This window comes from Ruditapes philippinarum, unplaced genomic scaffold, assembly GCF_026571515.1.
Source record: "Ruditapes philippinarum isolate M1 unplaced genomic scaffold, ASM2657151v2 ctg5920_1_1_1_1, whole genome shotgun sequence".
Classification (NCBI taxonomy): Eukaryota; Metazoa; Mollusca; class Bivalvia; order Venerida; family Veneridae; genus Ruditapes; species Ruditapes philippinarum.
In genome coordinates this window covers 5,523-22,686 of record NW_026854624.1, presented here as the reverse complement: position 1 = coordinate 22,686, position 17,164 = coordinate 5,523, and the positions used below count along the sequence as shown (strand labels likewise).

The following is a 17,164-nucleotide window of genomic DNA, read 5'->3' as shown; positions in this document are numbered from 1 at the left end:
TGCCCTCATGCCGTATTTCTGCCTTGTTTGCACGATATTGGTCTACTAAGCAGAAGAAACACGGCTTAATTGCTCAAGCAACTGCTTCACTGTTGGAACCAAAGTTTGAAACACTGATGGAATTGGTTAGAGAAAGTGCTCAGGTAGTTGACTTGAACAAGAAAAAAAGCTATTGTCTTGAGCAATTTGTAAAGCATTGGTGTTTTGGATTAATATTCCAAAAAGGAAAACCTACGGATTTGAAATTGCATGTATGTGCTTTAATTAGAGCCCTAGTTAACTGATTTAACTGCAGCTGTTGTGAATTTGTTTTAACCATATAGTTCATAGAAAGGAGATAAAACGTTGACTAATTTTGGTACAGGTGAAAGTAATACAGATTTGACTGATGATGTTCACCCAATGTATCTGATTGTGCTTTAAGTGATCAAGACTGTACATTGATTCCAAGGGTTCATTTTTTAGAAATTATATTTCAGCATGCCACTTCACTAACCCTAGAAATGGGAAGAAAAGCATGTAATGGTTCGTTTTGTCTCACGTCAAGATGTGCACCTTTTGTATATATACGAGAAGTTTCCGGAAGGACTCGCCAATCAAGAAATTCCGTAATGTATTCTTTACAGACGATGTAACAACGCTGCGGTACAAACTTAAGAAAATATTGTCTGATATTTCAAGAGTATCACGAACCTACATTCGGGATGGCAGCGTCATTCGTTTGAAAAGTACGAAGCAATTTAGAATTACTTCACCAGATGATATAATTAGACGATTACAGACGCCACGGAACAAACGACAATCAATGCATGCGCGGATATAAAGTATAAAGCAAAATGAACGTACAATATAACAAATCAATCGACCCATGACAAATGTAAGAAACTCACCCTGAAGTCAGGGTCCCATGCTCGACTCTCGCAGATGTCCATTAAATCATGAAGTACACTGTCCAACTTAGACTTCGATTCGTTTTCAGCTTTAAACAAAGCAAAACAATTATAAAATTAGGCAACAGATCTATTCCACGATCACAAAAATAGTAGTTTATACAAAAAATGGATTCCTCGAGGGATTTCAATTTGTTATCAAGTAGACTATCACGCGTATTTTATGGAAAATATAATTTGATTATTTTTGTAATAACTATGGCCACTTGATGTTGTTTTTATTAAACCCTTACTTGTTTAACAGGTTTAACCCCTCGTTCGTTCCGAAGAAATCTGGACCCAGTCAAGACTTAAAAATACCAAAGCTAAGTGGATTTAATTATGTTAGAGTGGTTGCTATGGTTATGGATATGATGAAAAACAATGAAAATTGAACAAAACTGGGTCCAATGATAACTAAAAAAGTACAAAAGCTACATTGATGATACTTGGGTTGTTGATAGAGGACAATATGGAAATTATGCACATTTTATTGTCGAGCCCGCTTGCAGTGAGCTCGACTAAGTCGTCACTTTTGGCGTATAGTTCAGTGTATGAGTCCGTTAGTCCGTGCGTCAGGATTTGTCCGGTCTATATCTTGTTCATTCCTTGAAGGATTACAAAATAATTTGGTTCAAATGTTCACCATGATTGGGTGGTGTGTCGCACACAAAACCCAGGCCTGTTGCTAAAAGGCCAAGGCAAAATTAGCGCAAAATCCATGTCTTGAGCTTAACTTTATTTGTGTGGAAAAAATTTAATATAACTCGGGACAAACGTTCTTCATAGTGAGGCGGTTTGCCATGCGTAAAATTCAAGAGTATGTGGTAAAGGTCAAAGTCACACTTAGGAGACAAAGTTCAAATAACAAAATAAAACATTCATTTCCGAGTATAACTTCTATATACATGGATGGATTTTAATATAACTTAGCACTAATGTTCTCCATGTTGAATTGAGTTATCTCACGGAAAATGAAGGTGAGAATCACAAAAGATCATAGGTCAAATAAGCATATATATTTTTTTTGTTGGCGCTGTATCTTGCTTATGCTTTGAAGTATTATGCTTGGTGGTCAAATGATTTAAATTGTTAAGCCTGCGTTTTGTGAGGTCCAGTTAGTCGCCGCTTTTCACTTTTGGCAGTTTGGTGTATATGCGTCCGTCAGTCCGCGCGGTCGTCTAGATTTGTCCTGTCTATATCTTGCTCATTCTTTGAAGGATTAAAAAATAGTTTGATACAAATGTTCACCATGATTGGTTAGTGTGTTACACGTAAAACTCAGGTCCGCTGCTCAAAGGACAAGGTCACACTTTGGGTTCGGTCAAAAACATGTGTCTGTAGCGTAACTTCTACATGTGTGGCGGGATTGTAATATAACTTTGGACAAATGTTCTCCATAGAAAGGCGGAGTGTTGGGCAAAAAATTCAGATGTCTGTGGCAAAGGTCAAAGTCTTACTGCAGGTCAAAGGTCAAATAACAAATAAAAACATTCCTTTGTGAGTATTACTTCTATATACATGGATGGATTTTTATATAACTTCGAACAAATATTCTAAGATAAGTTGAGTTGTCTTACGCAAAATGAAGGTCAAAGTTCACAAGAGGTCAAAGGTTAAATAAAAATATTAAATTTTGGTTTTGTTTGCACTGTATCTTGCTTATACTTTGAAGTATTATGCTAAGTGGTCAAATGATTTTTGTCGAAACCGTTTGCGCTGAGCTCGGCATACTTGTCAAAATGACTGTTCAGTGTATGTTTGTTTGTTTGTGTGTGTGTGTGCACCCAAACTTGTCCATGTCATAAATTCTTTGTGCATAAAAAAGTTTTAAAATAACATAAATTGAATTTTAGGCACACATGTTTATCATGAGACTTCGTGTCATGCACATAAACCACCCGGTCAGAGGTCAAGGTCACCTTAGATTATTCAATGTCAAGATTTTGCATGTGGTATCAAGAGGATGTGTTGCGCAAAACTTATATGTTCAGGTTTGAATTAAGACGAGCGGGATCGCATTCTGCCCCTGGGCATGTCTTGTTTCTTTTTATCCATCCGTCCGTCCATATTCCTGTCTGTCAGTTTGTGCATCTAAAGAAAATTAGATCTTGCAATTACTAAACAAGAGCACAGCATAGGCGTGGCAATATACGCCCGACTGCAAAATCGTAATAAGTAAATAAAATTTAAAGTAATCAAAAATAATTTTTAAACAGAGTGGATGCCCATCTTTAACACTTGTCCGAAACATGTTTTATTTAAATTATCAATATCAAGATCTATACTTAAACATGCCAAAGAGCTATGCTCTTAGTCACATGTATTCTAAATGCCAATTATATATGCCACAGGTTTCGCTGTGGAGTACAGACCCCCAAACAATTATCAATCATACCCTTAAAAAGGTAATTTCGAAGCACAGAGTGGTGATTATTTACCTCCATGCAATTGTAACAGAGTATATATACTGACTAAAAACAATAATGTTGGTTTTTAAATGTTAAAAATTCACAAAAACATAAATATAATATTACACAAGAAATTCAAAAGCACAATATATTATGCCTAAAATTTAATCAAAAATAAAAAAGCTATGCTATGCTTAATGAAGTTACAAATAATTTTCTTCTTTTTTCCTCCCTTTACATTTATAACATCAATACCCACATAAACATCTATCTTATTTCATTATTTGTGTAAAACTGATAATTCTACTTTTACAAAGTGATTATACATGCTAAAAATCGATACTCTGCATGTTGTTAGTTGAAGGAAAATACTTTTAAAACATGTATACAATATAAATCTGAGTACATGTTAACTGTGTGAGACCTACCCCCACCCCCTCCCAACAACCTACTTGATACAGCAATTTTTTAACATCAGTGAAACGATTTTTGGAACAATTGCAGGGCTCTTCTATCTTATTATACATTCCAAATAATTAGGATATGGATATTGTAACTTAACATAAGAAAACTTACATGAAAATAAGTTTTCTTATCTATTCGGCCCCTGCAGCAGGCCAATATTGACCCCAGGAGCATGATTTATACAAGTTGTGTAGGTGCCGGCAAGGCATGCTCCATGCAAAATAAAATTGGGCATATGAAAACGTGTCCTTATTACGTATTTCATTTTTGATAAATTGCCTAAAAAGGACATTTTATATGATCATTTACAACTTATTGTTATTTAGTGAATTTACATATTTCAAAAATCATCATTTTCAATTAATAAGATTGTCCTATTTTAAAATGATAAAATCATATAAACCTATAAAATCCTCAATTATAATGAGTTTAACAGAAAAAAATTAGAAATTATAAAGTTTGATAAAAAAAACAACATTATAAAGTAACAGACTTTGAGAAATAAAGGGAGCTATCATACATATATATATATTGGGAGGAAACATATTAAAAAATAGATTTATTGTAATCTCCCTTTGTAATATATACACTTATATAAAAATTTTGAAGGCGCCAGTGTGACCTTGACCTTGACCCGAGGTTGTCCAAAACTGCCATTTGTACGTCATCTCAGTAATAAAAATATTTCTGCCAAACAGATTTAATTGCCTACCATCGATTTAAACGAAACAAAGCACACACAATATTTTGACATTGATTCAAAATGACTAAGTAAGACCTTGACCTTAACCTGAGGAAGGTCAACCCTGTGCTCTGCACATCGTCTCATTTGGTTAACATTTCTGGCAAGTAGTTTCAATTTCCTTCCACAATTTTGATCTTAGGGAGCACTGCACACCTTCTAAATATAAGTAATGTAATATTTACGCAATATGAAATATTTTCTTTCAATTGGTTCAAAAGATACAGAGAAGACACAAAAGTTTAATATTGATACAATATGACATTGACCTTGACCTAAGAAAGATTAAACCTTTGCTCTGTACATTTCTCATTATGGTTAACATTTTTGCCAAGTAGTTTTAATTTTCTTCCATCCGTTCAAAAGATACAGACTTGACACGAAAACTTGCTAACAGACAGACGGATAGACAGACGGACGGACGGACATCCAGGTGCATAACAATATACGCCGAAATTCTTTCGAGAGTATAAAACTTCGTTGGTGTTACTAAGCATGTTGATAGGTGGACAAATATTCATGCCTATTCCGTCTGTCCAATTGTCTGTCTGTCATTTTGTCCATCTTAAGTAATCTGGATCCTGCCGTAACTAAACAAAGTATAAAAACTAGGTTGATGATGCTTGGTACGTGGGTAAAGGGTCATAAAAAGTTTATGCACATCACTTTAATCTGTCTGTCATTCTGTCTATCCAAATAAATCTGTATCATATTATAACTCAAAAAGTACAAAAGCTTTGTAAATGACACATTTTACATCGCATAACTAAAAAAGTGGAAAGTTGATGATACATGTATTAAGTGCATTTTTGTATTTTGATTGAGGACCATATGGAAATAAAGATTAGCTTATTAATGTTTTCATCAGTGAAAATGTGTGACGACTATGGTTACAGAAATGAAATTACTGAAAAATAACTTATATTCTGTGATCATATTAAAGATATGTTCCCCTGTTTCCCATGCAAAATTCTACATGTCAATTTCTTTAAAACTTAGTTTTGTGACAATTTAATTTGCTAGTATAATTTATAATGAATATAATAATACATGTTTTTTTAAGATCTTAACATGCATTTGCATAAAAGTGATTAAACTCATGGAAGAGATGTATTTTATATTGTTAAATTTTAAATTTACGGCTTGTACCTTCAAAAAGAGTGAAAAAAATCTGTATAATATATATTAAAGTCGACTAATTATATGAGTGTTTATTTAATTGTCCTTAACAGCTTCATTAGAAACTTAATACGTTTTCATTTGCTTGCTTTTATTATTTCCCCCTTTAGAGGCCAAAAACATTACGTTACAGGGATACTAAAACCACTAATAGGATTGCTTTTTCCGAAGGGGATAAAGAGTGGATAATGGATTCAAACCTGTTGCTATCTGCACTCATATTATGTTTAAAAATAAAATACAAACAAGCGCAGTTTAAATCGTATAAAAATGGTGTTCGTACCCGGATATTTCTTTAATGGTTTTCTACCTGCTCTCATAGCATGCCATAAAATATAACGTTTTAGAAGCTTATCGGAATCATCCGACTTCTCGTCATCATTATCCTCATCGTCATCTACATTATCGGCATCATCCGACTTCTCTCGATCATCATTATCCTCCTCGTCATCTTCATTATCGTCATCATCCGACTTCTCTCGATCATCATTATCCTCCTCGTCATCTTCATTATCGGCATCATCCGACTTCTCACGATCATCATTATCCTCCTCGTCATCTTCATTATCGGCATCATCCGACTTCTCACGATCATCATAATCCTCCTCGTCATCTTCATTATCGGCATCATCCGACTTCTCACGATCATCATTATCCCCCTCGCCATCTTCATTATCGGCATCATCCGACTTCTCACGATCATCATCGTTATAAAAATCTTTTATATTACCGTTCCTATTCTTCTCTTTGTCGATAATATCCTCGTCACTATCGCTAATTTCTAGTGTTGACCTAAGAATTTTAGATTTTTATTAGTACTTTGATAAAATTGAGCAATGTATAGATACGGATTCTGGTAAAAGTTTCTGAAAATAAATTAGAATATTTACGCATACGCATTCTTAGCACTTATGTCTACTAAAATGCAGCAGTTTATGTATATTACTATCCTTTGGGTAGAAAATAGATTGGATTAATGCTTAAGTTAATATAAAATTGCTACCTGTTTGATGATGTAAGCTTCCTCTTCTTGTTACCACTTTCTGAGGACATTCTATTTTGACGCTTGACTTGACGTCGTCTACTGTCTGCCATGCTTTCTAAACGATCGCGATCCCGTGTTTCCTTTTTTCAAATTTGTGTTTATGCAATCCACTAATGAACTGTAACAACAATTCTATTTCTTTAAAATGTACATATATAAAGCACTTCGGTATCAAAATTGCTTAACTTTAGGTATCCAAGTGTTGTTCGCTTTTTGGATGTTTTTTTTCTGATTTTTTTTGTGAATTTAAACCACCTGATATTATTAAGGTTGCATCGTAAACTGTTCAAAGATCCTGCATGCTGTAATAAATGTTGTAACGACACTAAAGTGAAATTTTATATATATATATATAGATGTATTTATACGAACTATAGTTAATTTACAAATGATATCTTATTTAAATGATGTGAATTATTTACATAGCATTCTACTACACTTATTTTCATGCTTTAGTTTTATTGTTTGTATTTCCTTAATTTGTCAGAATTTATTAAATGTTGCTAGTCTTTGAACAGAAATTGCTAGCTATTTTCGTTAAATTTGAAAGTCGATGAGAAATTAAAAATAATAAACGACATTCTATGACAGCACAGAGGGAGTACGGGAACTTTCTTACAAAGTCAAAACATAATATTTAGACATAATCGCTCTGGATCGCTCACCTGAGATACAGTGCTAAAAAATGTCATACTTTTTATTTTCAGTGTTAAAAAAAATATGAATGAGTTCACATTTGTATTGGTCATTTATCCCCAAGTTTATAATTTAAAATTATTTGTAGATGTCTGCATGACAATGCATACTGATAAATATCTAAGTTCTTGGAATTGTAGCCAATTTTGACACCATTGGTATGCATTATTATCCCTCGCCGAAAGGCGGCGGGGGATATAGAAATAGTCTCCGTCCGTCCGTCCTTCCGTCCGGAGCATATCTCAAAAAGTATTTGAGGTATCAACTTGAAACTTCATAGGTAGATAGATCATAATTATTGAGGAGGAGTGCAGTGCACAAAACTGATAACTCTACTCTGCATAAATTTTCAGTTATTGCCCTTTGTTATTTTTCAAACTTAATTTTTGTCCAGAGCATAACTCAAAAAGCTTATGAGATATCAACACGAAACTTCATAGATGGATAGATCTCACTCAGGAGATGTGCATAAGTTTTGAGTTATTACCTTTTGTTATTTTTCATATATAATTTTTCACCTGAGTGGGGCATAACTCAAAAAGTCTTTGAGATGTCAACATGAAACTTCATAGGTGGACAGATCTTATTGAGGAGGAATAATGTGCACAAGAATGATAACTCTTCCCATTATAATTTTTGAGTTATTGCCCTTTGTTATTTTCAGCCATCAGTATTCACATAGGTTTCACTTCAGCCATCAGTTTTCATTACCAAATGACCTCTTAAAATTTAATTATTCCAAAATGTCCCTGGGTAAAAAAGCTCAACAGGGTTAATTTGAATGAAATGCAAATGTAACATATATTGGCAATCAATCAGTGCTCTTAAAAACTTGGTTAAATGTAGGTACTGACAAAGGCAAATATCAAATACCGTCCACATATCGCACTGGTTTAAAAAAATCCGTTTTTCAATGTAAACAATGAACATGATGTCGTGGTATAATATAATCGAAACATTTGAAACATCTACAGTACAGATGTCTTCAAACGGAGTGTACTTATACAAATATACCACAATCACATTTCTGTTACGTGGTTTAATTCGGAACAGATATCATCAACACTGTCCAATATTTAAAAAAAAGAAATACAGTTATTATGTCAATAATAGTCTGGAAAAAAATATCAGTAAAATAAATCAAAGCACAGAAGGCGCTGAATTTGTTTGGGTATCAGAATGTCAGAAAGGTGAAGGTTGTGAGATTATAAACCAATTTGTTTTTGTATAGTGCCAGCAATGCTGTTTCCAGTGTCATAATGTAAATTGACTATAACGCTAAATGCAACACTGATATTCAATTCAATGTTATTTTTGTTTTTATTGCTTAAACAATTAAAAAAACAACAACATGAGTTGCCTTAACTGGGTTTTGAACCCCAGTCCTCTCGCTTTTAAAAAGGACCGTGCAACCCCTGGACCACGGGGAAGTTAGAAGAAGCAAAGCCTGAAGCAAAGCACATTATTCTAAATTAGGGTTTGTAATCCTTATTAATTTCGAATTAAATTGAAATTAATTATCGCTCGTCGACTGCCTAAAGTCGTTCTTGTCCTAGTGTCAACATCCTTACGTCTAAATAACAAATGTTCATTTAGGCGATCACACAATAATGCGAAGCTTTACGGAAAAAGCCGAGCAATTTTCATTGATTAAAATGATATTCATCCGCGTAACAAAATTATTTGAATATATTACCGGTAATTTGCGGAAATGTTAAAGAATTACACAATATTAGAAATCTTCGACCAATCGGGAACTATTTTTTCTTCCCTGAGAAGGTTTGAAAATTAATGCGCCTGTCATTTGACAATCTTTACGCAGTGATCTCCCCTTAATTTTTCGGCGTTAGTGTACTTATAAAGGGAAGTAACCGCTTCGAGGAGTTCGTGACGGAATGCTTGCGGAATTTGCAAATAAGCATGGTCTGAAATTTCGCTACCATTATTTGTTTGGTCTGACGACCCAAACAAATAAAAACGAAATTTCACCGGACTGAGTTTGAAACTGTTTCCGTCTGAGTAAAGTTATTGAAATGCGATGTATATAGATTACATGCTTTTATCAGCTTGATGAAATGCTCTGTCGTATTTAGAAGCATAATAATTATACAGAACATAAAAAGGTTTTATCAATTTGAAATGTTTAACCCTAAAATCATAGTTTGACCTCATTTTTTGTTTCTGGACATTTACACGTGTATAGAAATATTTTAAATGAAAATAAACGTTTAAAAATTGCAGGTCGTTTGCATTTAACATCGTTGTTTATGAACCGTCTCAAACAAACTTGCAATATTTCAAACTTTGTCATGTAAGATGACATTTAAGGACTTTTTCAGATAGCTAAGAATAGATTTTACCAATATAACAAAATATATTTTGATTGGTTCTCTCAATATTTCTCCTAAAAACAAGTATCAAAGTAAAAAAAAAAACAATCACCGATATAAATATCACAGAATCTAGACCCAAAAACTGATTGTTCAAAATTGTCAGAAAACAAATAGATTTCAGTGGATAATGATCACCTGTACCTGAAAAAGCCTTCATTTGCAAAAAAAATTACAAACTTTCAATTATTTTACGTCAGAGTTTTGTTTTAGTTTTTAATTCAGTTAAAACAAAAAGTACCCTAAACACAACAATAATATGATGCTGAACGACCCTCAAGGAACGGAAATATAATAACTGTGATTAACTTTACCGTGATGTGGGATTTTCTTGCTTCTCTATTTAATTATTCCAAATTGTATGCTTTATCGAGATTTAGGAATTTTACCTTTATTAATTCATATAAAGAGTAAAGTTCTGCTCTTTTGGAATAAGATTTTAAGTAGCAAACAAGAATCAATGTGCTATATATTATATATTTATGTTTCACACGTTGTATTGCAGAAATATGTTAAAACTCCCATGGATTCGTAGTGTTGGTAAATTACTAGATTCACTGGGTTTAACAAATTATTGGATTAATAATGATGCCACTTCTCTTCCATTGTTTAAGAAAATTGTTAAAAATAGACTAAAAGACCAGTTCATTCGATATTGGCATAGTGAAATGTCGGAATTAAGTAAATGTCTGAATTATTGAATGTACAAAAGTGAATTCAGATTTGAAATTTTTTTAGATATTTTACCATCTCATTTAGCTATAGTACTAATGCGTTTTGGATGTATGAATCATAAATTGCCTGTTGAGTCTGGTAGATTTTTAATATACCAAGAGAATTAAGAGTATGAAAGTTGTGCAATAATAGCTCACTTGGAGATTAATACCATTACTTATTTAACTGTCAATTCTTTAATACTGATAGAAGAAAATATATTACTACAGAGTATAGTATTAATATCAATTCAATCAAGTTTTCTATGCTAATGAATAGCACAGATATGAGTATATTGTTAAACTTGCAGTATTCTGTAAAAACTTATATTAGCACTTAAGTAACTGATAGCTAAGCTTATTTTCACAGTTTTGATTTATATATGCCAAATGGTACATTAGTATATTTTGTGGAACTCTTTGTGATATTTCACATTCTATCTATGCATATTTATTGTATATGTGGCTGATGCCTCTTGCCTCTAAGAGGCCCAGCATTTCAATAAACTGTTCAAACTGTTCATTTATCTCCTGGTCGCGAACTTGTTACAGAAGCAAAGGGAGGCATGTGGAAATACTTTAGCTATACCGTGGCTACAATGTGATAAAAATGAAAAACGTCGACATAGGCCACTATATAAAAAGTTACCTGTGTCAACGGGATAACAAGTGTGTTTAATAGTTATCTAATTATGCCAATAAGTTAACAAAGTATTGATATGATAACTATAATGGTAAAAGGTCCGATTGTGAAATAAAAAAGATTAGATAATACTTGTTAGCACAATGTACACGTGAACGCGCATTCCAATTTTATTTTAACAATTTTTTTTAATTTATCTGTACATGTTTTATTAAATAAAGTATTTGTTCAGCTTTTATCTAAAATAGTTATATAAAGGTCGGAGAGATAACCTCGACAATAAATAACAGATTGTTTTGCAATAACTAATGTTTTTGGTGTTAAAAACATTTGAATCCCGAAATAATCAAGGAACACAAAATGTGACAATCAGGAGGCTATTATCGACTTATATCACCGGTTTAACCTTTTGCATTAACCCAAGGTTAACAGAAGTCTTAGATTTATTAAAATAACAACTTTGATAAAATTCAAGTAAAACAAAAGAAACAAATATTCAAAATATATGCACAAAAACACCATTTTGAGTCTCGGTTAGTTTAAAATATAAGCCATCATTCCATACACAAAAATGATAGAAGCACCATGCTTCTTCTGACTTTATTCAATAAAAAATTGTAAATTTTGTAGAACGACCTATTATTATCGCCTGCATACGGCAGGTAAGTTGTTTGTTTACGCACACTTACTGATAACATTCCCTCGTCAAATTTTTAGAAAACAGATTGGCCTATATTGAAGTTTTTGTCACAATTTCAGAATTTCGAAATGACTTCCTTGTGTGAACAATCATTTACAACCAATTATAAATTTGGACGGAAAAAATATGGACAAATCGTAAAATTTCATCCTTTCAGCAGGAGCTTCAAACACACATTAAGTATAATACATGAATAAGATTGACCCTTTAAAGTACACACTGGCCACAATAAATTGTGCCGATATACTTTATTCTATTATGTTCAAATTTCAAATGTACGCCAAACATAGCAAACTGTAGCAAGCCATGTGTGATAGAGTCTGCATTGACGGACAAAGGCTATTGTCAACTACCGTCTACATGCAGCCCTGGTTGAAATAGAATTCCGTTCATTAAAATACACAACGTACATGATAAATACTGAAAATTTTGAAACATCTACAGATGTGTTCAAACGGAGTTAACTTGCACAAATATATTACAAACTTACTGCTGCTGCTTTGAAATAATAGTATGTGGTATAACTTGGAACAGATATCAACAACACTGTTTATTGAATAAAAAGAAAACGCAATAATCATATCGGTTGTAGTCTGAAAAGAAATAGTACAATAAAAATACGAAATTTTACCTGATCGAATTAGATACAACCTTCGAGATCTGTTTCAATCTGAGTAAAGATATTGAAATGCGATGTACCTAGAGAACATGGCTTTATCAGCTTGGTGAAATGCGAATTTTATCAATTTGCCCTATTGCCTGTTTCAGTTTTTTATGATAATTATCATACTTTAAAATTTCCTCTCGATCGTATTGAGCAGCGTAATTTATTAACGTAGTTTTGATCGCTATAAATGTTTGATCCTAAAATCAAAGTTAGTTTGGCCCTTTTTTGTGGTTGTTTCTTAAGATTTACAAGTCCAACAAAAAAAACATGTATAGCAATATTTCTAGGGGAAAATGTTCATATAATGCACATCATAATATTTATATCTGAATTTTAAATTTAAAGCGGTGGTAGGAATACATTGACGGTTGTTTGCATCTAACACCTTTGTCCATGACCAGTAGTCTCAAACAAATAGGGCAACCGTGCTATATTTCCAATTTTGCCACGTTGTGACACATATAGGGACTTATCCAGAGGGTTTAAGTATAAATTTTAGCAAATTTTCTGAAAAAAATATCTCTTTATTTTCTCTTGTTTTGTTTGTTTGTTTGTTTGAACTGGGTTTTACGTCACACCGACACAGTACAGGTTATATGGCGACGTTCGAGCTTTACTGGTGGAGGAAGACCTCGTGTGCTCTTCCGATTTTCTCTTGGAAATAACAACCTAAGTATATACAAACGCCTATATTAATTACATTGATTCTTGAGCCAAATACAGATTGATTAATATTGTCAGACAACAGGTAAGATTAATAACATCGGATCCCAAATAAGAATTCTGATTTATTCAAACCGATCCATGAAATGGTACAAAAGTGTCTCATTGCAAGTTTAAAGATGACTTGTTTTAGGATCACATCCGAAGATGTTACAATATTTTGATAAGTGCTGAATTCATTTTAAGTCGGGGTTGGACGGTCGACTGAAGTAAGCATTGACGTGCATGAACTTACTTAGTCAAAGTGAACTGCAAATATTTAAATACCGTTTTGCCGTTTGGGACGACATATTAACACCAATGCTTTATATAAAGACAAATTACTAACAGGTGTTTTAACCATGTTTTAACCTCACCACTGTGGGTTCGAGTCCCGACAGGGACTTTGGATTTTTTCATGTGAGGAAGCTATCCAGCTAGCTTATGGAACGTCGATGATTCTACTCAGGTGCCTATTCGTGGCTGAAATAATGACGGAAGGGCACCTGAGGTCTTTCTCCACCAGTAAAGCTGGAACATCTCCAAATGACCTATACTGTGTCGGTGTGACGTAAACCCCAATCAATAAAACAAACAAAACCATGTTTTAAAATCTTAAATCGATGATGGTACAAAGACCGATATATCGGAATTTTATTTTCAGTGATTTAGAAAAGGCTTCATTACCGTAAATTATAATTACATTTTTAAAAACCGTTGTACCTTTTCAATGGTGGGACCAAAGGTCAAGGGATATTCTAAACTTATTTACAGGAGACCAGTCAGTTTCATGCTTTACAGTGGAATTTTGTCTGATTAATTTAGTGTCAAAAAATGTGAACGTTTTGGAAAAGGGGGAGGGTCGCCAAAGGGCAATGAAAACAAAGAAAAATAGGTGAATATCAAATGTTATTGAATATGATCAAGAAAGATAACGGAAAGTGAAGCATCTCCTAGGAGAGCAGATTGAAAACATATGACAGACATACTACATTTTATATTAAACACAGACTGTGAATATCTGTGGATTAAAATTCAACTGGTAGGATCTAAACACCTCCTTGTCTGCACCTACTATTAACCCAAAGAATGTGATCCCCGAAGCGTTAAAGAATTCAACAAATCACTCTCCATGGCATCAAAAACAATGCAAATATCTGGGTAGGGGGTCTTTATATACCAAAAAATGGACTCGTCAAACAAAGTCCCAGCCCAAGACTGTAAACACTATTCATACTACAGATAATTCATTAACATTCTTTATGATTAAAATCTCGCCCAAGTAGTACAAGAGCCAACCCGCGAAAATAACATTCTAGACCTGTTTATGACAAGCAATTCGTCAATTGCAACACGTTCTAGTGTAATTCAAGGTATCAGCGATTAAGATGCTGTACTGGAACAGTCAATTGTGTCTGCCAAAAGACCCAATTATCGAGGAAAATCCACATCTACAAGAAGGCAAACTGGATGGTCTCAGGTCACACATTACTCAGGTCACACATTACAGATTTGCATAATATTTTATAAGGTCAAACTCATATGGAAATAATTATATACGGGAACGTTGTGAAACCATTAGCAGCTCATTAGAAAAAGGGAATAGATAAGTTTATCCCGTAAAAATAAAATCCCATGGATAAAGGTAAAATTGAAAATACTCTACAGAAGGCGGGAAAAATCTAATAAGAAATATAACGCAAATAAACAATCAAAAGTATATTATCTCTGTTTAAAGCATCTATTTAAAAGGAAACAAGATTAGCATACCTTGATTACCTTGAATATATTTTCGATGTGAACGCCGACAGGCCCTTAACTGAACAATCTCAACATAAACTAAATATTAAAAAAACTGTACACATTACTCAAGAACTCCCGACAAGACTCAAATGGAATAGATATAATGAAACACAAATATAAACCTTACACTGCAGACAAAGACACACTTATAAACCACCAATTTTAATCAGTCTTTGCATTAAAGTCTCCTCTTTCTCGCAAATCATTAGCTAGTATGAAAATCAAGGATACGGCAGATACGGGTAAAGAGATACTCCAATACCAAAACTATAGCCTCCACCAACTAATTAATGACAACCAAATCTCTGAGAAAGGCTTTTTACAGCTGTCACACGGCACTTGATACCTGTTGTTGTGAAGTGTAAAAATCTGGAAACAAAGTGATCCTCGGAAGCATTAATCACAACAAAATTACTGAAAATTGCAGTCTCGGTTTGATTGAGTCTGTACATGAGGGATAATGAATAAGTGCAACATCCCTCACGCCCCCTAGCACCGGTTTGAGCGGTACTGAATTCTCAACACTAGAACTGACTATCACATATATTCTTATTTTCCTAGGATAATTTTCCACTGGAATGCTTTACCCGAGACCTTGTCACAATGTCTGGTCCCATATTCAGTAAGACTGTAAGCCAGATTGAACATGTCTCAACCTAGACACAACTGTTTTTATCTTTTAAAACTTTTATTCTGCTTTTATACATGTTTAATTCGTCATACTCATTCAGATTAATATATAGATATTGTATATATGCCTGTGTCTTACTATAGTGACACGCAAAGTCTGGATTTGATTCAATAGAAGATAGATAATATCTTACTACCTATTTTCACGTATTTATATTACAATATGTAATGATATAAATCCGTGCTATTTTCTATGATGTCAGTAATGCGATACAGTTTTTGAATAAGAAGGGAGATAACCCTCATAAATGTGTATCCTTTTGTCTATATCTTTTTTCATTTAATTATTTTTCAATTTGCAGATATAATAATGTAATAGCAAATTTTTACAAACTAAATTAGTCACGACTTATTTATTAACGCTTTTACAAGTTAATTTCGGGTCCTGCTAAACACTGCTAAAGACTGCTAAGGATCGCTAAGGACTGCTAAGGAGGCACAAAGGACCTTAAAATACATCCTAGGGTATTTTTATAACATATTTCAATAAGTTTAGAAATAAAAAATGTATTATTTTAAGAAAAAAAACAAATTTTGGTGATAGAATTTATACTTTTGATGAGTTGCAGGACCGCTAAGAGGCACAAAGGACTGCTAGGATGGCACAAAGGACCTTAAAATACCTTATAGGGCATTCTTATGATATATTTCAGTATCTATAGTGATAAAAATGTATTATTGTAAGAAAAAATATAATTTTTGGTGGTAGAATTTATGATTTTGATGAGTTGCAGGACCGCTAAGGACTGTTGAGAGGCACAAAGGACTGCTAGGGAGGCACAAAGGACAGTAAAATACCTCCTCCTAGGGCATTCTTATAACATATTTTACTTTGTTTAGTAGTGAAAAATGTATTATTTTAAGAAAAAATATAATTTTGGTGATAGAATTTATGATTTTGATGAGTTGCAGGACCGCTACTTTAAGGACTGCTGAGAGGCACAAGAAAACTACTAAGAGGCACAAAGGACCTTAAGATATCTCCTAGGGCATTCTTATAATATATTTCAGTATGTTCAGTGACAAAAAAATGTATATATATTATAAGAAAAGATATAATTTTCCTGATAGAATTTATGCTTTGGATGAGGTGATTCTTAGGACCGCTATAGACTGCTATGGGGGCACAAAGGACTACTTAGGAGGCACAAAGGACCTTAAAATACCTCCAAGGTAGAGCTGTCATTGATTATCGCAGTATCGATATATCATCGATATCCATCATCCGATACAATATCGATATACATTTTTAAATATCGATACAAGCTAACATTTGTATACCTCTATTTTTTGCCTTATAAGAGAAGTCACTTTTTCCAGTGATTCTGTTTTTAAATGTCAGTGACAAAAAGTCTGGTTCCCAAGTAGAAAAGGGCAGGTAATCCAGAC

At 33.3% G+C, this 17,164-nt stretch overlaps 1 protein-coding gene across 1 annotated transcript in view; it reads right to left on the bottom strand.

The window, feature by feature from the left end:
• The window catches only part of LOC132740616 (protein starmaker-like), a 29,276-nt gene extending 16,595 nt beyond the window's left edge, over positions 1-12,681 (bottom strand). The window contains exons 1-4 of the mRNA XM_060728559.1: positions 12,545-12,681; positions 6,730-6,889; positions 6,010-6,518; positions 891-979 (exon numbers count right to left, since the gene is read on the bottom strand). Of these exons, the coding sequence (XP_060584542.1) occupies positions 891-979; positions 6,010-6,518; positions 6,730-6,821 (690 nt within the window). The 5' untranslated portion in view covers positions 6,822-6,889; positions 12,545-12,681. The remainder of the gene's footprint in view (positions 1-890; positions 980-6,009; positions 6,519-6,729; positions 6,890-12,544) is intronic.
• Positions 12,682-17,164: the final 4,483 nt, after the last annotated feature.